General features: G+C 41.0%; 1 protein-coding gene across 1 annotated transcript; it reads right to left on the bottom strand.

Moving 5' to 3' along the window:
* Positions 1-495: 495 nt before the first annotated feature.
* LOC146367936 (protein APCDD1) lies at positions 496-22,771 on the bottom strand. Its single transcript, XM_084911773.1, has 6 exons — positions 22,725-22,771; positions 22,371-22,636; positions 14,849-15,032; positions 13,460-13,985; positions 2,890-3,211; positions 496-1,569 (listed from the first exon to the last, which is right to left on the bottom strand). Exons 2-6 carry the CDS (start codon positions 22,408-22,410, stop codon positions 1,106-1,108), a joined length of 1,536 nt encoding a protein of 511 aa, XP_084767899.1. The 5' UTR covers positions 22,411-22,636; positions 22,725-22,771; the 3' UTR covers positions 496-1,105.
* Positions 22,772-25,834: the final 3,063 nt, after the last annotated feature.

The raw sequence follows: 25,834 nt of genomic DNA, 5'->3' as shown, positions 1-25,834 counted from the left end.
TTATTTTTCCAAATGTCCAGTTTCCATCTCATATGGATTTCACTGCTTTCATATTTGTTTTAAATAGAAGTGGACCTCTTTGAATGTTTATTTATTAAATGTTAAGGCCATTTGATCACAGGTTTTATAGACTCAACAATTAATCAAGAAAGTAACTGGCAGAAGATCTAAACCTGCCTTTAGATCTTTGCGTATCGTCAGAGAGAAATAAAACAGTCATCGTTCACAGTTGCAATAGATTGATAAAGAACCAAAATATCCACTTTATTAGTAGTATAGAGAATGACTTGGACAAACTAATGTAGCTCTCACTTGAAGTGATCTCCTGCATTCTCGGATGTGGTAGTTTGTCACTTTTCCAGGTGTCGTTCCCACTGTGAGCATTGCGTAACTACAAAACCGCCTCGTTGGACTCAAGGTCGAGTGTCTGCCAGCGAGGAAGCAGCTGTCTGAGCGGTGAAGGAACAAAAACATCTCTCTAGATTACATGGAGGGTAACTGTTGGCACATGAAAGCGTTTTATTTCATTCAAGACAAGAGCTTGGTCATTATTTGGAATAGGAGGCCAATACCTGCTGCCGACTTCACCATACTTCAAGGCTATATGTCGAAGAAAAGAGATTCTAACACGTTGAGTACATTTTATTGTAAACGGTGACGAGCGTGTCCTCCGATGAGTGGGGAAGAGCACTGTCAAAATTTCACTGTAGAAAATGTTTTCTTGTATGAGTTTCTCTACGAAGGTGGGAAAAAAGCATGATCTAGTCAAAGCTAAATAGATCATATAAAACAGGCGCAGGTAAATAGATCATATATAACATATTCTCATGTCTGTGTGTGGATATAAAGACATCTTTGTATGTTTGTATAAACACAGGTCAGTCTTTGGTTCCACTCTAAAGTGCAGTTTCTGTGGTGCAGCAGTCTCAAGTCTTTGGTAAAGAGTTCAGAGGTTTAGGGACCAGTCTTTATGCTCCTTTACTCATTAAAACAACAAATGTAAACTTAGTCTACCACTGCAGTCGCTGTGACCCCCTCTGGGTCTCTGATAAATCCACACTCCTCCTCTTTTGTGTCTTTGTGGATAAAATACTCAACCTGCTCTCTAGCTTTGCCAGAATAGAAGTTGAGCAGTAACGAACGCGGCGATGGCCAGCGCGGCGCGTTTCTTCCCGCCTCTGTGCCATCCCGTGCAGCCGTTGGGGTGCAACGGAGGCCTGTCTGTGTCATCCCTTTGGCTGGAATCTGATGGCTGGCTGCTGGATGAACACTGGACCAGGGGCATCTGGTAGGATGTGGCTCGCTTCTCCGGGCGGTCCGGACTGGAGCCATCGCTGGGGCGCTGGCCGTTGTAGAGCAGGTAGCGTCCATGAGCGTCCTGCTCCATGCGGAACAGCTCATACTCTGTGTGCGGCAGCCGGATGCCCAACGCCACGCAGCCATTGGTTATGGTGACATCCTGCTCCACACCGACCTGCCAAGACCCCTGCACTCCACACTCATTACCACTGAAGACATTGAGGAGGGATGTGGTGGCCACGTCCATGGGAGTCACTCTCATGTGGTTCACTAAAAGAAGATGACATAAGAAGACCTTTAAAGCGATCTATTGTGCTTATTTTAAGCCTTTTTATTATTATTACTACTAGAGTAGCTTTGCATGATTCACAGCTCAAAAACACACAAATTTATCTCGCACTGAGTGTGTGAGGAAGCCCCAAATTCCATCCTTTTTCAAAATGTTTTATTTCCCCTCTTTTTAAGCCAACTTTGCTCAAGCAGAAGGTCTGATCAGCAGGTGGTGGAACTGCTGTTCTCGCAGCCAGAGCTGTGAGCCTGATATGAGCATATGATGGATATCAGCTCTCACTGACATCACACACAGCCAAATTCTCTAAAAGTTTTAAAGCAGTCTGAAGCCCTGAACTTTTGTCTCTCAAGTATTACTTATTGAAACCCTGACTGGCCATTTCTTGTTTTCAGAGCTCTAGAGCAGGGGTCCCCAACTCCAGGCCTCGAGGGCCGGTGTCCTGCAGGTTTTAGATCTCACTCTGGGTCTACACACCTGAATCAAATGATTAGTTCATTACCAGGCCTTTGGAGAACTGCAAGACATGTTGAGGAGGTAATTTAGCCATTTGAATCAGCTGTGTTGGATCACGGACACATCTAAAAACTGCAGGACACCGGCCCTCGAGGTCTGGAGTTGGGGACCCCTGCCCTAGAGTAACATTGTTGCGCTCTGTGCACAGTCAGTATACAAGATGGGCATCGCTTTTTAGAAAGTAAAGTCTACTAAAACTCCATATCTTTGAGGGTGCCCCATCTTTAAGAAATGTGGGAAAGAAACAAAGAACTACTTTCTTTATCTAAAAAGTGACGCTAACACAGAAGGGACACACTCACTCATCATATCAGGTTTAAACAAAAAAACAACAACAAGATCTTGAGGCCTCAAAGTGAGACTTCACAAACCAATGGTCGATATTAGGGTAGGTACATCCATCTTTCATACAGCCTGTCTCCAAATGGTAGATAGACAGACTTGAGTTTTAAATGACGTGTCATTGAACCAGTTTATTCTGCTTGTTGAAACAACCTTGGTCTTATTTCTGTCCTTCCCTTCTATCGATTGTGAAAACACTGTATCCGCGAAGTCAATAGGGCTCACATGGCTCATAACACGACTACCAGTTAATTAAACAAGCAACAGTTTAACCTTTTTATTCAAACACTGCTCAAAGTGAGCACGCCAAAAATGTTAGGAACTGGTAGAGGAACATTTTGACTGTGTTTAAACTACACTGTATCAATCCCTCAAAATCAGGGTTTGGTAGTATTTTTAAGAAACAGCATTACGGTAAAAATGCAACTACACCACTAAGTTACCTTTGAAGACAAAATCTGTTCCGCCCATGACGCGGGTTGAGTGAAGCCCTCGGCTGTAGCGGCCACGGGCGTAGATGGTGAAGGTGGGGTGTTTACAGATGGGGTCCGAGTAGTGGTAGTAATGGCCCTCCCAGGTGTGGTTGTTATCGTGGAAGATGAAGTGGCGGGTCAGGAAGAGGACCTCCGGGCGAACTTCGCAGCGCTGGCTCACCCACTGACCGTACAACCCGACGGTCAGGTCGGCCCGCGGCGGCAGGATGGGAGGGTGGAACTCGTCCGAGCGGTAGATGATACGACAGGCGATGCAGCTGTGGTCGTGGTTCTGAAAAAGAAAAAAAAAAAAATTAAACTCATAACAACTGATTTAATTTTACCAATAGTAAGTTTAGATATAAAAAAAAAGCACTAAAGTCATATTTACTGAAAACATACAAACTAGGACTATAAATCTCAGTCAGTCAAGCTTTAGTCACAATTGCAGTTTTGGCTTCCCACAGTTAAATGAGCATAATCGAGTGATATAGAAGATATATGCTCTGCTATTTGGAATGAAAAAAATAAATAAATAAATAAATAAATAAAACTTCCTAAATCCTTCGTGTGTCATCACAGCTGTTTCCTGCAGAGCTCAGCTGGATGTTTCTTGGACTAGTCTGGATGAGTAACAATGCATTCAAAGACAACAGAAATCAGATGTCTGGCAAGGCGGAACGTGAAGAGCTTGTCCCTCAAAGAGGATCATGATTCTTTTTTTTGGAAAAACTCGTACCAAAAAAAAAAAAAAAAGTTATGTGTGTCTACACCGCAAAAGAACACAATTTATTTAACTGCCTGAAGATACCACAAACTGCAATAACATTAGTGCATAAAGGGCAAAAGAACAAAAAAACAATCCATGAATTGTTGCCAACACCGATTGTCCAACATCAACTCAGATCTCCATAAAAGCGAGCCTGCACAGCTGGTCAGTGTATCCACCCAGCTCACAAAGATGCACTGAAATCGGCACCCAATCACATTTCGCCAAAGATGTGTGTCCACGAAACAGAATAACAGATGTCTCAGAAAAATTGTCAACATACTGGACAAAAGATCTGTCATCCCCTCAAGTAGTTATTTTTGGCAAAACCTGGATTATCTGCAAAACGTTACATGAGGGCATCCATTGTGTTTGCATTGACAGATCGTGCCAATAATGTGCAAACAAAAATGCCAACATGCCAAAGATGGCGAGGTCTACTAGCAAACAAACAAACGCTGATTTGCAAATGTCAAGAATAACATTTAAAGGCTCCAGATGCCTGAAATACAAGTACTCAGTATAATCTTATAGCTAACAATAAAGTCTTTGCTGCTCTCTGCGGGATATACCATGTGATTAAAGGGATGTACACACAGGAAGAGACTAACAGCAGTGTGGCCTCCAGAGGCCATTGGATGTCAAAATGGATTCTGGCGACTCATAAGCGATGACAGTCCAAATAACCATTGGCTAAACTAAGCGAGTGGGTACTGTGTCCTGAGTTAAACCGATTCTGAGTGGAAGGATTGGTGACTGAAGCTATAAAATAAAAACAAAAAAGGGGGAGAAAAACAGGCTGTTAGCAAATATACTGTAAAGTGGAGAATATATTAGAAGGTTGTCTAAATATTCCAGACCTTAAATGTCTAACCAGTGACAAACTGTCAGATACAAAGCACTGGAAGATGAGCCAATCTCTTCATATGTTGACAGTGCTTAATATGCTGTTTGTAAAGCCATTTTTAAATTTTTTACTGTCACAGTTTCCGTTAAGCACACTTTTTTCCCTGACGGAGACAAGACGATGTAAACACTAGGGAGGAATCAAAGAGTAGACATATGGCGGTATTTCACATTTGATGTCAATAAAAATAAGACATTTTCAATTCAATTCAATTCAATTCAATAAAACTTTATTGATCCTGAAGGTTGACCCCGAAGGAAATTGGTTTTGTAAACCATGTGGAACAACTCTCACTGGTAAAAACACATATGTATTTACTCTACTACAATCTTATGATATTTGCTTGACTAAAAGTAAAACAACTGATCCCTAAAATAGAACTAAAACTGCACTTTTTCCAAGTTTTACTTCCTCTGGGCTAGCAGTTAGCAAGTATTTGAAGGCAATCATAAAAACTACAGAAGACAGTGACACTCTACTAGCAACCAAAACAATCACAAGAAGCCTTCTTTGAATCCAGTTTCCACGGCAGTCATCATGTCTAAATTGGTACACAACATGACGTCATGTGAAAAATCTCAATAATCAGAACTCCACTCACTCATCATGTCTGAGTTCAAATCACGAGATGACAGTGGTGAAAACACTGGTAGTGAGTGATTTCACAGTGGTTACGTCTGTGTTTTATACCGTCGATAGTCCGACTGCATCCAACATTTACATTTATACAGGTGGGTGATGGTGAGAAGATTTCTGGGCTCCACAAGAAGTGGTCATAAAAAGTGAACCATTTATGAGACAATCAGCTTATTATAGTGCAAACTGTTCACAAACTCAAAGTTTAGCCTGCTACTCAAACAAAAGACAAAACAGAAGCATGTTCACTGAAATCTGTTTGTCCTGAAAACCTTTCATGACATCAGCACATTGTGTCATGAAATTCACACACAGAACTACTGGAATCTGTTCCGAGGAAAGTAAGGAAACTATTTCATTCAGTCTGACCCTCTGGAGTGTTTGGTGCCAAAGAGAACACATTGTTTCACAGTACAACACAGATGTCGGGACTACTTAAAGCCATTACACAGAAAACAGCATGCTGAGTTTTAATGCTTCACACACACACACACACACACACACACACAGGTTTGTACATGCATAAAAAAACCCAGTTAATCATATTCAGTTAATATCACCAGTCAGGTGGAGCAGCGTGTGTCCACAGACAGGACAGCCGGGGTTCTCCAACAGACTCAGAGCTGGAAATCTACATCCCATATTCCACAAAATCTCTTCCAAAGACTGAACTCCAGGGAACCAATTGAGTTTTTTGTTATTTGAGGGTGGTCAAAATTTAAGACCTGACCTTCTCAACTCAATTGCTCTTTTTCCCAGACAACATTATGTCTGCATGAGATTTATGGGGAGTTTTAAAAGAAAGAAAGAAATGGAGAACGGTAAAATGAGGAGAAAAAGCTGGAGTATCACTACATCCTGCAGATGAGATAATCCCACTGCAGCTCCATAACCGCCTCAGAGCGAAAGGTTAATGGGACGACTGGAAGGGAGGCCTCCCACCAGAATCCACCAGTGTATGTGTGAGAGAACAGTGTGTTTTTAAAAGCTGTGCACTATGTGTGTGTTTATATAAGAGTTGCATATGGAGAGAGGAAAATACAGCATGTGCGTATATTTTAGCATATATATGTGTGGACATAAGAAAAAGAGCCGGAATCCGGAGAGTTTCAGTCGCAGGTGTGGAAAATGTTTTGTATCTGAAGGGACTCAGAGCCCATAAAATACAGACTTCCTGTCTGGCCTAACAATGAATATGTCCTCCTACTGATACCAATCTGTCCCATATATCATGACACTACTGATGATTTAAACCAGTGCAGGGTTTGTTTGTTTTTTTGCTTCTTTTCCTGATAATGTTATCTGAAAATATAAATCAAACAAAATGACACTACAAGCTCAGAGTTTCTTCCAGAAAAGTTGTGAGTGGGGGACTGGAGGTGCTTCATTAATATAGCAATATTTAACTGTTGTAATCGTAATCATCAATTATGAAGGAAAAAAAAAAATGCTCACTTTGGACAATGGATGAAGAGAGAGATGGACCAGGGAGTTTATTTCCCACATCCACAGCATAAAGAGTAAAGTGCATAAAGGAGAGCATTAAATCACAGATGGCCTCATTCACAAAGGATTATGGGTAATTCATCCTCTCTTGATTAGTGGACATAACTGTACAGATATCAGCTCTGCAGCTAATGATTTAAACTGCCTGGTGAGACGGTGAGGTGTACCAGGGAAAATGTTCAGGAGCAGAGGGAGTGAACGTGGATGAGTTCAGATACTTGGGGTAAATCATCCAAAGCAACAGACAGTGCACAGGAGAGGTGAGGAAGAGAGCGCAGCATCAGGGGTGATTTAAGACAGAAGGATAGCGGCAAGAGTGAAGATGAAGGTTTACAAGATGGTAATGAGATCTGCTACGGTGTATGGTTTGGAGACGGGGGGCAGAGTTGGAAAGTCAGAGGTTTCAAATGAAAAGAATTTGCTTGGGAGTGCAGCTCAACAACCGCTTACTTTTAATCCGGGATGTACAGGATTAGAAATTAGCATATCAGAGGAACGGCTCAGGCTGCGTTAAAGAAGCAATGCAGAGATGGTTTGAACATGTGCAGAGTAGGAGAATGCTGAACATGGAGATTTCTGGATACAGTGAAGGAGGACATGCAGAGGGTTGATCTGACAGAGGACACTAGGGAGAGGGTTAGATGGAGGCAGTCTTCTATGGCCACCTGTGAATCTATAATAATCATAAGAAAAATATGAGAATATGAAAAAGATTAAAGTAACCAAAAATGAATCTAAATTTTGTGTAAAAATAAATGAATAAACCCAGTGCACAGGTGTGACAGGGTTCATCTTAGCCAGAACAAGGACCAGCCATGCTTGTACTCGCCCTCATCTAAACCGTGTAAATGCAGTTAGTTCAGTGTTCAAAGAGACTTTCAGTAGAAGACTGAAATAACACCAGAGAGTAAAAGACTGCGTTTCTTGACGAAAATTTAGAATTTTTATTTTTATTTGAAACTCTGATTTTAGTTACAATTGTTGACAATGATGTGCATTAAGAAATTCTGTACATAATAATAACGGTTGTGTCATAAAGCATGTATTAAATGTTTATAAACTACTTACTGATGAACAAGCCGGTGGTGATGGAGAATATTTAAATATTTAACCTCCTAAGACCCGAACTCTTCCACGACATGCATTTTTAATTTCTCTTTGATATTTGGGCATATTGGGGCCCGATGAATGTAAAAACAAAGAATTACCAGATTTTTTTTTTTTTTACCTTATTTTTGTTTTTAAGAAAAATGAGAGCCACATATGAGGATATTCATTTAAAATTTTGATAGGAGGACATTATACTGCTACTGTTCTAAGTGGATATCAGGCCTTTGAAGAGCAAAATTGAGTATTTTGGTCTAAATAACCCAAAATGTGATGTCCACATATGTGGACGGCAGGTCCTAGGAGGTTAATTGTTCAATTAAAAACTACATTTAAAATAAAAGGCTGCTTCATCAGAGTAGTTCCCTTTTATTTACTTGTAAACGGGTTATGTTTGATGTACAAGTTGGATAAATGCCCTCATAACCAGCAAAAATGTTGAATGAAAAGTTTAAGTGGATCTGAGCATGGATGGGTTTTCAGTGTGTCAGTGACCAAAGACTCCAGCCAAGAGTTCAACCTTGTATTTAACAGGAAATCATTACAGGTTTCTTTGCCGCGTTGAGCCTACAGTGTCCGGCTTGCCATGAAATGCTGGACGTACTTTTAGGTAGAAGCAAAGTCTTTTATAACTTTACTGGAAATGAAGAAAATAAAAACGGAGGAAATGAGGGAGGATATTACTACCCTTGCTACATATAAGTGACTTTTTCCCCCCCCCCCATTTCATTTCATTTTTTTTTTTACTATACTGAACAGAGGTGACGCACAAATAAGGTGCAATCCAAGTCATGGCAGATAAAGGAGCATTAGAGCTGAATTCTTCCATTTGGGACATAGTTCAGGGAAAGCTGATGTCCAGGAGCAAACATTTTATGAGAAACTGAAACCATATCAGACTTTCAAAACCTTCCGTAGAGACCTGTTGGCAAAACAGACAGTCCTAATACTTTTATTTTTTAAACTGGCATCCATTGAGCTATACCAGTATCCCTTCTGTAAGACGACTTACTGGGAATTCATAAAAAACCTTTCATCTCAGATTGACCGGCTTTATTGCTCAAGTTTCGAGGTACTTTCATGAAAGAAATGACCAAGAGCAGCATAACAAGTACACACACAAAATGAGCAAACACAACACTTTAAAAACAGCAACAATATAGAAAACCCCCCAAAGCTGATCCCTTCTTAACAAGGATCATTATCAAGTGGTCATTACGCCGCCTCAGTGACGCAGCAATGAGCCGGGGCGACAGAAAACTTAAAAACACAGTCCCCCGCTTTGCTCTTGCATCACTGCTGAGTTCCACCCAGGAACCACAAATGAACATGCTGGCACCAGCAAATGTTCTGGCCTGGGACCAGTCCTGGGACCAGCCCTGGGTACACTGCTCAAGATTAATGTATTGGATCATCACCATGGCAATAAAAAAAAAAAAATCCCTGAAAAGAAACCATTACAACCTCAAGAGATGGTCCAGTTGAGTGCTTTTCGAGTAAGAACGAGTGCGGTATTCTGTACTGCTGCTTTACCAAGAAAATATACAAAACGTAATTTACTGTAACTGAAAAATGCCGTGAAAAACAATACCTGTAATGTAGACCTTTGTGTTATTATAGAAACAAATGACCACGTTTGCCCAAATAGGGAGTTACTAAGGAGCTACTTTTTTTTTTTTTTTTTTTTTAAATAATGTTCACCTTCAAGAGTTTGGTTTCCACTCAAATACAGTGGAGTTTCAAAGAATCTATTCTGGATTAAATCAAGTTAAACCGTATTTTATTACCGTCATGTCCAGTGTTTATTCCTTGAGCACTGTTCTGGTCTCCAACATCTCTTTTTGTAAATACCTTTAGCTGCTAAATGCTCCACTATGTTTGTGTCTGAATGTAAATCAAAGCAGTGAAATTTCTGGTTTTAAAACCAGCACACTGAGTTGAAAGATGCTGAAATCACAGCCTGTGTATCTGACATGACATCATGCATTGGTCTGTGAACAACACCCTCAAGATAGGAATTTCAGCCATCACCATATTTGTTTTTAAACTAACCTAAACATGAGGAGAGATTGCTGAATCTGAGAATACGATTAAAACCTTGCAGCACATATCTTCTATTCTACTTCATTATTTAGCAAACGATCAGCACAGTGGACTGATCTGCATGTTTGTTTTGGCACAGATTTTATGCCGGACACCATCCCATTCATTCAGGCTTAGGATTGGAGCCATGAGGATATCAGCTTGTGAGTCTCTGGGACTTTTGTCTACACCCAATCTCTAACCGTAGGTATTTTGCGAGTATGGTGAATGTATTTACCGCTACATCACGGAGAAGCAGTTTAACTAAACTGGACAAACATCAAGTCATGTTTAATAAAAACTTAAATGAGTGATTAAGTGGCAGGGTCATTTTTAAATTTCAGATCCGATTTCTATTTGTAACCTAAAAGAGTCGCCCCCCTGTTGGTCATTAGAAAGAATGCAGTTTTAAGGCACTTTGACACCGGATTCACCTTTTAAGGGGAAATTATGGTACAGCAGTGGCTGTGTGCTGGCAGCTAAATACTGCCCATCTACCTGCAGACAGCATCTTGTCAGATGGGGGCACACCCATGTGCGCTACTCTTGCTTGTGCTGTTGCTGGTCCATTAGCCAGCAGTGCAGAGGAGTCAAACTGAGTGTTAAAAACTATGGAAAGCCAATTCTTGTGCACTTTCCTGGTGCTCCCTTCCCTTTTCTGGCACATTTTTCAACCAATCAGCATTCAACTGATACACAGAGTCATCCATATAGCGCACCATGCACTTGGGATTTTGGAGGACTGTAGGGGAGCATGTTGGCATTGTCTGAAAGGCTCTCTATAGGTTCTTCATAGGCAAACATACATAAACTGGCATAATTAAGCATTAGGTGCAAAGACTACATCCATTTTTTTAATGTGATTAAAATGATCTAAAGTGAAAAGTGCAGCTGTAGTGATTGGCAATAATCTTCTGTATGTAGATGCATGCAGTGTTTTGATTAATGCATTTAATGAAAATCCCACAGTCCAAAGACATACCATGGGGTTTTGGTTAATTGGTGACTCTAAACTGCCCATAGGTGTGAATGCGAGTGTGAATGGTTGTCTGTCTCTCTGCGTTAGCCCTGCATCAGGCTCGTGACCTGTCCAGGGTGTACCCAGCTTCTCGCCCTATGGTAGATGGGATAGGCTCCCCCCTGAAAAGGATAAGCGAAAAGAATGGATGGATGGGATGGCATTTAAAGAAATTAAGAAGAGTATTTCTGTAACAGAAACCCTCTTCAGGTTACTGAGAGACAATCTTTGTTTCTCAGTAATCTGAAGAACACACTGAAGAGTTTTTATTGGAACTGCTTCCTGGCAAAGAAACAGTCCCTGTTCTAGCTTGACAGCAGGATGTTTCGAAAATACACAAAAGGACTGGCGGTGTTTCAGGGAAGAGAATACTTTTTAAAGGTTTGTTAAAAAGAAATTTCACTGACATTAACTGAACTGGAGTGGTAACAGAAATGAAAGAGACAGAAGCAAAAACTCCCTTTTTTCCCTTCAAGGCTGCAACTCTAGGACTGATTCCCAGTTTGGAAGTGTCACTGAAAATTCCGCCAACAGTCCAACTTCCTTTTTTTATTCCAAAAAGATTGAAGACAAAACGGAACACATGCAACAGTTTGATTTGAGCCTCAGGCATGCATAAGATCGGAGCTGGTATGTGCTCACTGGACTAATTCATATGGCCGCATCAATCCAAATTCTAGGAATACCGCATGATGATTGCTCCCAGAGATAGGCTCGGTTTCACATTGCATCTCTGCAGGCCAGAGGGGCTTAAGGAGAGCAGCTCTGGTCATTACAGCGCCACAGGGGAGCTTGTCTGATCACAGCTCGTCACCCCACACACTGTTTACATTCTGATCAGCAACACCAAGCCCCATCATCCCCATACATATGAATGTTTATTTAGACAGCGGACCCGAACAGGATTTCATTGTAATCTCTGTAGAGGGTGACAGTGAAAACATCACTCTAGGGTTTCAGCCAGCGGGGAAACTCCTTTTCAGCAGTGTAAATACAGAAATTACATCCTGTAAGCACAGTGGAGATGAAATCAGTATGTAGATAGTTTCTGGTTTCTTTCAGTGCAAATATTTAGTGTGCAAAGGTCTAAGCTCAAGATTATTGACTTACACAGAGACCCTAACACAGACTAGGGTTTTCTAAATAGATATCAGTTAGGTACAACAGATGGGCTTAACCGCCTCAGAATAATTTGGATTATCAATAACTCGATAATTCAGCAGAATAATGTAATTTTTTCCCCCCCTAAAAAACCAAAACAACAGGCCTTCCCTCTAAAACACAATAAACACAATTAGTAAACAGTTTATCCTGGTCTCCTCACTGATTTTGGTTAAATTATACATAAGATAGCTCCCAAATTAAAATGTATGTTTTTCAGGTCAGCTCAGGTTCTATCTGGTGTGTGTGGTCTTTGTGGCGTGGAGGGTCAACACAGCAGGGATGGAGTTCAGCTGAGGTTGCACACTGAGTTGCATGCTCGGGACAGAAAACAAAACCCTACCTACGATCCAATGAATACAAACGTCAGGTTTCTGGGTGGGAAGAGTTCTCATTCCCGTCGCTCAACTACGGACTCCTACTGGTAAGTCATGGTTCCTGCACAGTGAGGCAGCTATCCCCTACAGGTAATAACTGTTGTTACTGGCAGAGATTCTGCACAACTACAAACTTCAACATAGTCCCTGCCTTACCAACTTTAAAATAATACTGGCTGTTTACTGACAGAGAAACTTAGTGTCTTAACCACAGACTGTGCATAAAAGATGGCAGTAGCTTCCAGTTGTGACATTTGAAACCGAAGTGGGTGTGCCTTAAACTTGCATTCTTTCTAATGCCCAGAAGGGGGCGACTGCTGGTTTCAAAAAGGAGCCTGGTTGCAAAGAAAGTCTGTTGGAAAATGCTAAACAAACATTCTGCTGATCAGCTTTTGAGCTGAGTTACTACTTTCAAGCTGTCTTTAATACAACATAATGTTCATTTTGTAAATTACAGTTCCCACTAGAGTCAAAAGAGGATCAAAGGGTGCATGTTTCAGAATGAGATTTCCGTGCGAGGGTTCAGTGTCTAAGAGTTTCACAGTCTATCCACGCCATGTCTGGTTACAAAACACAAAGATGGCGACAGTGATGACACTCAGCTTGATGCATCATGATGGTACTTAATTGACTAATGAGTGTTGCCATCTTTTATATACAGTCACACTATTGCTGATTTAAAAAAATGTAGGCTTTTAGACAACCCAACAGGTTGTGCTGGAGTATAGCAGTAGACTTCTGTATTGCTACAACAAGGTGAGAAGTTAAAGCTGTAGACTTTTAAGGCTATAACAATAGTTCAATCAAAGTTATGGACACCCCAAAACTTGTTTTTTAATGTTTTGTAATTATAAAAACTCTTTAATTTAATATTACAACCCACAAGTGGACAAACTCTGTTCTAGAATCAAGTCTAAGGCTACATAATAGCATCAATGCACTAAGCCCTAAGCGAGGGAGGATCATTAGGGACTTGCCTTGGCGTTTTGCAAAGCGGTCTGGTAGCTGGACGGCTTGTAGTACAACCTCTGCGATGGGTCAGTGTGTATGTCTCCTAGAAACAGCTCCTCCACCAGGTGATCCAGGTTGTGGTGCAGGTACTGCTTCTCCACTCTCAGCAGCTGCAGCTCATGCATGGCAAAGTTAAGCTCTCTGGTGCAGTCGTAGTCGCCCTCCTCGCTCACCAGCTCGTACATCGCGTTGGGTTCCCAGGCGCCCTTCACTGCCCCTCGGCAGCTGCGGTTGAGCCTCTGGCTGAGCTCTTTGGCCACGGTGGCTGTGTGATACACCATCTGGACACGATGGAGCTGGTACTCCGCCTCTGTGCCACCGCGGATGATCCAGGAGGCCTGGCGTAAGCGCAGTCGACCCCGAATCACCAGCGTGTAGATGGGTTTGGTGCAGTGGTTGTCCTCATAATAAAACTGGTGAGCCTGGAAGGTGTTGTTGGGGTAAAACCTGTAGGAGCGTGTCAGGAACTCTGGGCCTGGTCTGACCTCACAGCTGAAAGAGAGGACAGATGGCTGTTAAAAAGAAACAAAATCCCTCAAAACATTTATGTTTGTGTGAAGAGCTGAGTGGTATTCATGTTCCTTGCCTTGAGTTTCACAAACAGCATATTTGAAATATAACCCAATTAATCTGCACAGAAGATTGACTAGCTTCAGCCTTTTTTATTGGTTGTACGTCTTTGGTTTATTCGTTTGTGAAGAATGTCATGAGATCAGCGTAAGTTTCTGTCTGGTGGTGCATTCAGAGAAGCTCAGACATGTCAGACCTGACAGTAGGAGGCTGAAACTAATCTGTATCTATACATCTATATATAAAGAGCAAAAGCCCCACCCACTTGCTGTTGTTCTTTTTTAACATCATAACCAATGAGTTTGTCTATTACTATTCGTGTTCCTGTTTCCCCATTGTTGTGTTGCAACCATTAGTTTAAAGGAAGCCTCCAAACCACTCCCATGTGCCTGTGAACCACATCAGTGGGTGTAAAAATAAAGAAATGTGGTGAACACACATCAACTCACAGTGAAAGTAAGGTAAGCTTTAATTAAACAAAAAACAAAAAACAAAAAAAAAAAAAGCTTTAAGCAAGCTCCTGGAGTGCCTGAGAATCAAGGGGTAGACAGGTTAAACACAGTCACACGAGTAAAACTGAAAATAATGATGCCTTTGTGTCCTAAAAATATTTTGATGCCACCGACCTCAAATTGTCTCGATGAACAAGCAACAGCTTAAAAAAAAAAAAACACCTCCTGCTAAGAGTTTCTTACTATAATAAGTGAAAGTAGTAGCTTACTAGAGAGTAATGCAAACTCTTAAAGATTACAGTTAGGGGGAAGATACAGAGAAAAGACGCCAACCTGGTGGACACCCAGTGGCCCTCCACGCTGGGAGGCATCTGCACAGTGATCCGGGCCCCATTGTGAAGGTGCTTTAGCATGTGCTGGCACTGGGAGTCTTTGATGGATCGGCCAAAGGTTTTCTCTGGATAGAGGCGACTTGAGCGGCTTTCTGAGTAGTGAAGAGAGGAACCTTCAACCCAAACTGTGGGAACAAGACGATGAGAAAACAAAGATGATGATGACGAGCCTTTACGTACAATAACAAATGTAAAACAATCAAACAGAAAATTACATTGTAAACAGCTGTTTAATTACCATTGAGCAGCGTTTGAACATCAAATGTTGGAGTCACTGAGTTTGAAAGGCTGGATAAACCACAGAAGAATCTGTTTATTCTGGCATATCTTTACCTCCTAAAAAATTACCGCTTTTAGGACAACTGGGAACGCCAATTACACTGAGATCAAACGGAACAGCAGTCTCCCTCATGCTTTCAATCTGCCAGGCCTCTTTGAAGTGTTTAGAGGGTTTAATTTTGTCATTTTAACTCATGTCATCGCCAGAGATTACATGGCTGCTCCAACAACCTGTAACACCTGGTATGAATGAAAATGAGCAGATCATGAGACGGGTTGAAGGCCCAATTAGTGAATTTCGACTTCCACTCACTTTTAACAACAACATTCAAACAAACCAAGACAAATGACGAAGATTGCGACGATTTGTATGCTCAGTTCCCACACCGCCCGCGTGCCCTTGACGCACCACATGGAAAAACAATACCTTCAGCGATGGACTGAGCTTAAAGGGATAAAATGTCGGAAATGAAAGTACTTAAAAAGCCTACAGCCAGAGAAAAGCCCCGAAGCTCACATTCCCTCAAGGATTTATGCCATGTAATACTCCGATACCATCAAAATCTACCTTGAAATATGAAGACTTTGCCATGAATTCTTTCTATCAGACCCGACTTGCCTGGCAATATCATTTAATGCCCAGGAATGCCACTGCGGTCGCCCCTGAGCTTTTAATTTGAGACTAATAACACTGAAGGAGGGAGAAAAACATCTGATTAAAAGAAGCCAAAAGCTCCATGAAGAACAAAGCTCCATCCAGCTGTTTTACACCCAGTCGGGCAGCTCCTATGAGAGCTAGCCCAGGCTTGTGTGTAAATCACCACATCACAGCACTGCTGAATGGAAACACTGGACAGTGGGAGAGACTTGATCCCCCGACTCAGCTGGTGGCATTAGTAACGCTGCTCTGTTTGCTGTAGCTGATCTTAAAAATCAAAGGAGACACTTCACAGTTTGCTGCATGTTATGCGTGTATGTATATAAAGGTTTTTTTTTAACACCTGCACTCGGCTTGGACCACAGCAACGATCTGAGCGGCTGCCAACAGCTTGTTTTCACTATGATGAGAGCAAAAACTAACAGTGTGCGCTTGAGAGTGTTAAAAAAAGGAAACCTGGTGAGATGTATAATCTAAAACACACTTAACACTTTTATGCAACCACTCAGGTTTAATAGCAGGTGAATTTCAGGGTTGAGCACATCCAAAAGAAAACGAAAAGAAATCTAGCTGCGAAACTGTTACCCGGTTATAAATTAGGTGAATAGAACATAAAGTGGTACACCGTGCCATTATGTATTTAACAGAAGAATTTTTTAAGAGAAAATGCAAAAGCAGTTCGGGGGTGTGCTGGTGTGGAGCGTTCAAGTAGGAAAGAAGTCAGAGATGATCTCAGAGAAGCTTTTGTTGCTGCCCATTAATCTGGGAAGGGCCATTTCCAAACAGTTTGAAGTCTGTCATTATGCAGCGGAAAGATTATTCACAAGTGCAAAACATTCAAGACTGTAACCAATCTTTTAAGGAGTGGACGTCCCAGAAAATTCACCCCAAGGTCACACCGTGCAATGCTGAGATAAATTGCAACCCCCCCAAACCCAAGCGCTACATCTCAGACTGCACAGGCCTTAATTAGCATGTTAAATGCTAAAAGTTCAGGACAGCACAATCAGAAAAAGAATGAACAAGTATGGCTTGTTTGGAAGGTATGCCAGCCTCTTAGCTCTAGAAAGAACAGGAAAACCACAGGACCTCTTCGACAGTGTCCTTCAAACAGATCAGACCAAAGTGGAGATGTTTGGCAACAACACGCAGCAGCACGTTTAGCAAAAAAGCAAAGGCAATATAATAGAAAAAACAGCTTATATCAGTGTTGATTGAAGGTGATGATTTGAGCTTGTTTTGCATCCAGGACCTGGGCACCTTACAGTCATTGAGTTGACCGTGAACTCCTCTACTCTACAGTCAAATAATCCCCATGGCTGAATAGCTGAAAAAGAAAAGAATCGAGATGTTGCAACGGCCCAGTCAAAGTCCAGACCTCAACCTGATTGAAATGTTGTGGTGGAACCTTAAGAGAGCTGTGCCTAGATGAGTTCATGGAAACCTCAATGAACTGAACGAAACTGTAAAGACGAGTTGGCCAGAATTCGTCAGCAATCAAACGAGAGCCCGATCAAGTCGCACAGAGAACGATTACTTCAAGTTAAAAACTGTTAAAGATGATTCTACAAGCTAAAACCTCAGAGGGTGTACTTAGTTTGTCACACGCTTCTGCGTTTTGGCTTCGTTTTTGTTAAACAATGACAGTGTAATATGTCATGTTGTGGTTCATCTGAGATTTTATTTGCTGATTTTTTTTTTAAATTATATCCTATATGTAAAACTAATTTTATCCATCAGTCTGCTAACATATTGTTTTTTGAAGTTTGTGCTCAGTGGAGACCCGGAGATTGTCCAGAAAACTGGGGAATAACACTATCGGATCATTTTTTTCTGAGAAAAATGAAGATTGGAACGGGAATTTCAATTAGATATACTAGTTGATATTGACAGTGCTTTTTTTTTTTTTTTTTTTTTTTTTTTTTAAATGGTAGATCTGTGATCTTCTAGCTTTACCTGGCAGAGTTGGGTCTGGAATTTGTTCAGAAACATCATATAAGCCAGAAAAGTGGAACTAAGAAGAATCCTGAATAGAAATTTGCAGTTTTCACACCTCATCCACAAAGAGCCGATCAGCAGCTGAATTATGAAACATTTGAGTCAGTCATGTTGCACTGAAGCATGCGCACAGCAGAGACGGAGTTTCAACTGAGTGGTAGGACACGAATCTGCAAGATGGTACTTGGTGTACTTTTTTCTCACATTACTGTGTGAGCATAAGTTCATTAACCAAAAACCTCCCAAAAACAAAAAAGAAACAAAAAAAGGACAGAACTAAGTCTTTTTTAATTTTTTTGAGGAGGGAGTGGTTTCTAAAGGTTACTGAAGCTTAATGTCAGATTTACGCAACAGCCTGAGAATGAAGGAGTAGAATAATAAATCTTTGTTTCTGTGAAAATCTGCTGTTTCGTCAGATTAAGACATAATTTGTTATCTCCAACAATGTTTTCCTAAGTTGTGGTCAAATGTTTTTTTTTCTTTGTGATAAGATTTTGAGCAACACCGCTGATATCTTTCTGTCATGACGTTAGAAAGACCTGATCCAGAGTCAGCAGTGTCATAGCGAAGCCTGTGCAAATATCAAAATTATAATGAAACGTGAGCTTCATTTTGAACCACAGTTACAAATCTTCTTACATTACATCAAAGACAAATGTGGACCTACTCGAAATGGAAAACAGACTCAGACAGGGAAATAAATGAGGAAATGATTATATGGAGGTTATGCATAGCTTGTTAAAAATGACTTTATAAGAGGAGGCATCAGACGCCTGTTTCTTTACACTTTTTAGTGTTGAATGTGTGACTTTCTTCCACTAGTTTTTTTTTTTTTTTTTTAAACTCTTCGTTTGTGAAGGCAATAATCAGAACGGCTCCACTCAAACTTTTTCTGGCCCTTCGCTGCTGCTGCTTTCCCAAACTGCTGCTCTATCTAAATCAAAGCACCCACAAAACTCCCAGAGTCCCAAACCACGGCGAACATTTCCAGTTGGCCTGATCCCACTGGTGAGGTAAGAAGGCTGGGACCCCTGACAAGAAGAGAGACTGTACAGCATTTATGGGAAGAGAAAAATCCTAAATTTCCAGAGCAGAGACCAGACAAAGGACTTTTCTTCTTGTTATCTCAGAGTCTGGCAGTGACCGCGCAGGAGTTGAAAAGGGTAGACAAAATAACACTTCAACTTCAGGGCAGCTACATCCAGAGGTGGGCAGTTATAGAGTACATAAAAAAAAAGAGAAAAGTGGAGGTGCTTGAGTACTTTGAAAGGCTTTCTACTTGGAGATCAGAAGGAAAATTGCACCTTTCGAAAGCCAGTACACATTTATCTAAGTTACTTACACAGATTAGGAAGTAAAAGCCATAAAATACTGCTTTGGTTCAGTAACAAGAGAGTAGAGCCAGCTGTCAGATTGTACTTGCATGGGGGAAATGCCAAAACGATGTCAAAGGAAAGAGGAGATTTGAGCTACACTTGACTCCCTGTTTTTGTATTTTAGATGCATTTAGGTAAACTTATATAAACTTGAGAGAAAAATAAGTAATAAGATACAGCACAGCCATACAGGCTGTAATTTGGTACAGAAAATGCTAATGTTTAGCAGGTGTAATGCACGCTAGCGGTGAGCATTAAACATTAAGAAGGCTGAGCCAGGAGGGAAAGCCATTGCTTCTAGTCTAAGTTTTTACCCGAGGGTGGCAGGAGTAGGAAACCCAGTTTTAAATTTCCTCAGTGGGACACGCATATCTACAAATTTCAAGTTGCCAAGACAATTCTCTCAAAACCATGATCGCCAACATCACAGTGGTGCCAAGTGAAAAGCCATCAGAAACAGCAGGTATTTTCAGGCTCTGGGGTCATGGCAATCAGGTTGATGAGATTTTTTTACTCTGGACCAAATGTTGGAAAATACATTTTCTATTTTTGTTCAGAATTTTTCTTCCTTTGGGACAAATTAAAGACATCCATCCATTTTCTTCCACTTCTCCAATTTCCTTAATCCAAACCTTTGACTGTTTTTGAAAAATGTTGAAGAAATAAGAAAAAAAATTCACCACCATAATTACTATTAATAAAAAAATAATACTTTTTTAATTCTGAAAAAATACACCAACATAGACCACACACGAATGGAACAGGAATTTCACAGGGCCCCTGTAGTCTCATTTTAGAGTATTTAGCAGCTGCTTTGGCACTTTAAAGGTTTTTGGGGGATTTTTCTTGGAAGCCATCTGATTCTTCGTAGCTCAACCTTCAAGAGGGAAAATGGAAATGTGAACATCTGCATTTCAGTGTCAACAACAACACCTCCAACAGCTGATGTGGACCATGCTTCACATAAAAGTTACAGAAAAGTGACTAAATGGACCTTGAGATGAGATTGTTTTGTAAGCCATCCAAACTTCACAACCAGCACTTTTACTGCATTCCTGCACTGGCTGCTGATACAGATGTGCGGGACAAACCGGGCTACAAATTGTGCCTCCTACTTCCTTTCCTCGCTTCCTTTCGCTGCAGTTTGACTGCATCTCTCTCAGTTATGCCGGCACGACTCTCCCTCTCGCTATGAAATTATTGTGCAAATTGTCTGAGTGATGCTTTGCAATTATGGCAATGGTTATTTGGCGTCTTTGGACATCTGCTAGTCTCAAACTGCTTTGACTTCCAGACCACTTTAACAGCTGATAAATGCTGGTAACTGGCATCCAACCCAGTGCAACCCCAAATTACAGCAGCTTTTGCAGAGCCAGACCGATGCATCGGCAGACTGACAGCACTAGCTGATACGATATATTATGTTTTAGGCATTTTGCACAAATGCTTTCATGAACCTTCAAGACATCAACACAAACTCCTTTAAATGATTTCAATCACAGTCTGTCAGCAACGTAGCTGGTGTCTCCAGAAAAGTTTTGTTGGTGTATTACCATTCACAAAAGTTACTTTACAGTGACTACTGTGATGTTAAGTACAGAATTATTGGCTATGATTTTATAATGCAATAGCACATCTGTCCAATCTGGATTTCAGAGGCAAGCATGAGATTAAAATGTGTATTTTTTTCTATTTTTAACCCCTTTTTTGAACCAAAATGACAATTTTGGCAATAAATGTGTAATATTAGTCAAATTATAGCAAATATGGGTGAAATGTGTTTCTATTTTTTTTTTTATTGCTACTTTCTATTCTTTCAACTTTTCTGAAAATTGAAAGAAACTATAGCCACATACCCACCACACACAAAAGAATATAATGATAAAAAAAACAACAGCAACTACTCTGAAATGAACATTAAAGTAAAGCTGTCAATTAAGACAATATCTATATGCAGATACAATGAAAACTTCATGGCTCCATTGAGGGCCACTGAGCAGAAGGCTAGATTAGATTCAGTAAAAAGGTGAAATAGAAGCAGCTGCTCTTCCGTGGGTCCATTTCTTGGCTTTTTTTTTTTAACCTTTCCGTTTTGCTCTCCAAAGAGACGCTGAGGTTTTCTCTCCCAGTAAATTTACAGCGCACTCTAATCTAGCCTGACAGTGCATTTTCATTGCCACTCTGAAAGGCTGCAATAACACACCACTTAATTGAACGTTCGGATTCACTTAAACACACTTAAGGATAAGTGGACCCCAAAATGTCGTTTTTATCTCAACCAGGTTATTTGAAGTTGCTGCCAAAAGTTGCCTTCCACTGTCACTGGCAACAGATGGATTGGGTCAACTGCAGTCCCATAATCCTCTGCTGCTCAGACAGGGTTTTCATCAGGATTGGATGTTTTAAGTGGCTCTTAACTCTCGCAGCGCTTTCATCTGCCCAGCAGCCTCGGGGAAGATTTTTATTGCCTTCTAACCTTTATACATCACTATGGCATAAGGCGCAAAGTTAATACAAAGTTTGTCCTGAATGGAGGCAAACATCAAGCCATGATAGTGAACAGGTGTGATGAAGGGAATTTTAATCTACGAGTGACCCACATCTTACATATGTGGGGCGACCGTGGCTCAGGGGGTTGGGAAGCGTATCTGTAACCGGAAGGTCGCCGGTTCGATCCCCGGGCTCTCTGTCCTGGTCGTTGTGTCCTTAGGCAAGACACTTTACCCTACTGGTGTTGGCCAGAGGGGCCGATGGCGCGATATGGCAGCCTCGCTTCTGTCAGTCTGCCCCAGGGCAGCTGTGGCTACAACTGTAGCTTGCCTCCACCAGTGTGTGAATACGAGAGTGAATGAATAGTGGCATTGTAAAGTGCTTTGGGTGCCTTGAAAAGCGCTATATAAATCCAATCCATTATTATTATTTAAATGATTAGCAAAGTAAATAAATTAACTTAAATGACCGTCTGAAATTGTTCTAACTGTACAGCTTGTATAGAAAAACAAATACAAAACACATGGACATGTTTCCAAGCGCACGTGGAGTAAAACATGCTTTTCGTTCAGTTTTTTTTTAAATCTTTTAACACTGACACTTGTTGCAGCGCATGAAACCTCAGAATAACAAACACTAGCACATGGGGAAAAGTTTCTTACCCAAAAAAGCAACAAGAAGCAGCTTAGATGACGGCCCCATTTCAGACTTGGTTGGATTAAAACGAGCTTCACGCTGGTCACAACGGAGATCAGGCTTCCCTTTATTCAGCGTCCGTAGTTATTCCGACAGAAATCCTCACATTTTGGATCCAAAGCGTGGAGAAAACACTTTTGCAAAATCCGAGCATCATATGAAGAATGCTCTCGATACGCAGAGGGAGAGAATAAGAAGCCCGCTGTACTTTCGCATCCGAACAAAGAATCCTCTGGAAATCAAAGTAAAGTCTAAACTTTACAGCGAGCCACCCTGAAACAATCAGAGATTGTGGTGCTGAGTTCAAAAGGCTTTCTTACTTTAGCGCGCGTCTCCTGTGCGTCCTGTGTGCTGCGCCCCGGAGGAGTGTTTGGAAGTGTGTCCAGAGATTGGACTCACCCCGCCCATTTAGATATTATATGGGCGTGGAGAGGGTGCTTAAGCTTCCCCAGTGAAGTGCAAAATCCAAAGAGAGAAAAAAATGTATTTTTCACCTTCTCATATTTTTCTTGGGGAGTACATTTTCTGTATTTTCGGGTTGAATATGTTATTTTCTCATTGCATTTTAAATATCCATAACTGTAAAAATAAGATGCCATTAAAAAAACAGATATTGTATTACTGGTCCAAAATTTGAGAACATTTTTGGTTTTGTCTCTTTTTTCTCACTCAAAAATATCTTCGCATTACCTGATACCTGCCCCTAGTTTCTCCTGCAACTCTCTGGGGTTTATCAACAAAAAGTCAGAAAGGGTCTAATGAAGAGGTGAACTGATCAAAAAGTAGAGGGGTGTATTAAAAAAAGTCCGTTTGTCAGTGATTAAAAATGCCTTGCACCGAACATGAAAGGGTAAATAAATTAAAAAAGAAAAGAAAATCTCATGTTGTTTAGGATGAATTAGGGTTAGCCTTTACTGGTTCCTCCTTCATTAGGTCCCACATCCTCCTTCTTATCATCCTTGATGGATGCTGCACATTTTTCTTGACCGTGGCTTTCAAATTATACACCTTCAGATCGTATCCTCCTGTCTGGAGGGAGAACAACAGAGGTTCAGTGTCCTTCTCCTAGAACACCTGTTATGTGTGTGTGTGTGTGTGTGTGTGTGTGTGTGTGTGTGTGTGTGTGTGTGTTTGATAAAGAGAGACTGTGGCCTTGAGTTTCCGACTCTTTTCAATTTGAGGTTTTCTTGTCTCTCTGATCTTTTAACCCTGAGGCTGCACTCCAGCTCCTCCATCACTCACCCAGTCTGAAAGTTGGAGGCTGAAAGTTGGAGGCTGAGGCATCTGTGGTACATTTGCTTTTAAAACTCTATTGTATCACTGCAAAAGCACCAAATCCATTTAAAAATTGAAAATCCAAAACTTATTTGGTAGCGTCATCTTACTAGCTTATAATCACCAGACTATTGATTATAAGCTTATCAATTTATGACTTTCAGTTTTAACTCAAAATGATCTGTTAAAAGAACAAAATTAATAAAAACTTACAGAGTAAATGATCTTGGGAAAATTTTAGAATAATTTAGAGGTCAGTGAAAAAGATCTTTTAGAGATCATCTCTGCAGCTCTGAAAAAGGTTTTTAGCAACTTACTGGGAGGCAAATACACTAAAGAGTCGCATGGCACATCAAGAACAGGGGTGGACCTGCAGGCGTCCTTCGACTACATTTCCCCCACCAGTGTGCAGCAGTGTGGTTTAAATCTCTGTGTATTAGCACCCAATGGCTTCATTTAGAAATGAAAATGGGCTATAGAGGTTTGTATATGTTTTTCTGTTTTTTAATTTTTAAACTAGTAGCCTTTAGCACCAACCAATTTAACCTGAAGAGGCATAAACTAAAAACACTTCACAGATTTCAGACAGCTTCTTCCACAATCAGGCTTTTCTATAACTTAAAAAGTTTAATTTCCCTTTAAAACTTACTAAGCTGTAGCTCAGTCAGACAGTCAAACAGATTTTATATTCATAGTTTTTTGTCACATGTCCATCACAAAAGTTGAACGCGCAAGCCAACACTATACTGGACACTGTAGATCTGCAGCACTTGTCTGTCCGGCCCATTCTCATCCTCAGGGTGCCACTTGCTGCTCTTTCGTCAGTTTTGTGTTATTAAATGACAGTAAAAATTGAAGGGTTGGCCTCTGGAGCACTGCAAGACATGTTGAGGAGGTAATTTAGCCGTTTGAATGAGCTGTGTTGGATCACGGACACATCTAGTTGGGGACCCCTGCCCTAAAGCAACTCCAGGTGGGGAACTCCAGGCCTCAAGGGCCGGTGTCCTGCAGGTTTCAGATATCCCCTTGGGTCAGCACGCCTGAATCAAATGATTAGGTCATTACCAGGCCTCTGGAGAACTTCACAACATGTTGAGGAGGAATTTAGTCATTTAAGTCATTGTTGGATCAAAGACACAGCTAAAACCTGCAGGACACTGGCCCTTAAGGCCTGGAGTTTCCCCACCCCTGCCCTAGAGGATGGCATCATATCCGTGTGACCTTCTGCATGTTGCCACTTTCTTGCACACTCTTTGATCTTCATCCTCCCTCCAGCTGAATCTAACTCTACTCATCTACAGGCAGGGGGTTAAGTTCTCCTTTGCTTGTTTATTGTTCATTTATTGTACGGCTTGGAAAGGACTGAGAGATTTCTGTCACAAGACACCTTCAAATTAATTTCCTCTGTTATCAAAGAACAAAGTGGACAAAACTTAAAGAGATTTAAAAAACATAAAGTAGAAAAAAATTCTCATAGAGAGCTTGATTTTCCATTATTTGAGTCAACAATAAATGTGATGTGTTTTGCTTGTTAAATGTATTTTGATGGAGTTTTTTTTCCTCAACCTTAAAAATGTGTAACAAGCTTTAACTTGTGTTCTGGAGTACCAGGTGCGATTTGTATCATAAGGCGCTAAAACATGTTTTGCAGTGTGAAGCTTATATCCATGCCTTCAAGATTAAAAGAGTAGCCTTTTTGAAGGAGGCCTCACCATATACAAAAACAGTATTTCATGTGCTTATCCAGTAATCCTCCAATCCTTAATCAGTAGAGCAATGCTCCACTGAGGGAGTTCTAATTAATTCCTATTGTTTGGAGTCTTAACCCTCGCTGCTGCCTCCCCTCGGTATGCTCCACGGTATTTGCTCTTTTTCCTCTAATCCTGTATCCACGCTCTGGGAGAGTGATTCCAGGCCTCCTCTCTCTCTCTCTTTCCCCTTTCTCAATTTCTTCTTTTCTCAGGATCCGGAAAAGCCGTTGAGCAAGATCCGGACAAACAGAGTGATGGGATTTAGAGGAAGCCCGGAAGGGGTATTAATAAGAAGGCTGTATAGAGGAGAAGCTGAAGGCAGGGAGGTGAAACTGGGGAGGCTTGTTCTGGTGTGTTGACCCTTGTGTTGTCCTGTGTGGCTAATCAAAGCATCACTGCACCCT

This window comes from Perissodus microlepis, chromosome 18 (assembly GCF_051167445.1).
Source record: "Perissodus microlepis isolate ML-2025 ecotype Zambia chromosome 18, ASM5116744v1, whole genome shotgun sequence".
In the NCBI taxonomy this organism is placed as follows: domain Eukaryota; kingdom Metazoa; phylum Chordata; class Actinopteri; order Cichliformes; family Cichlidae; genus Perissodus; species Perissodus microlepis.
Note: the sequence above shows the minus strand (reverse complement) of the source record. Positions and strands in the feature narration are given on the sequence as shown.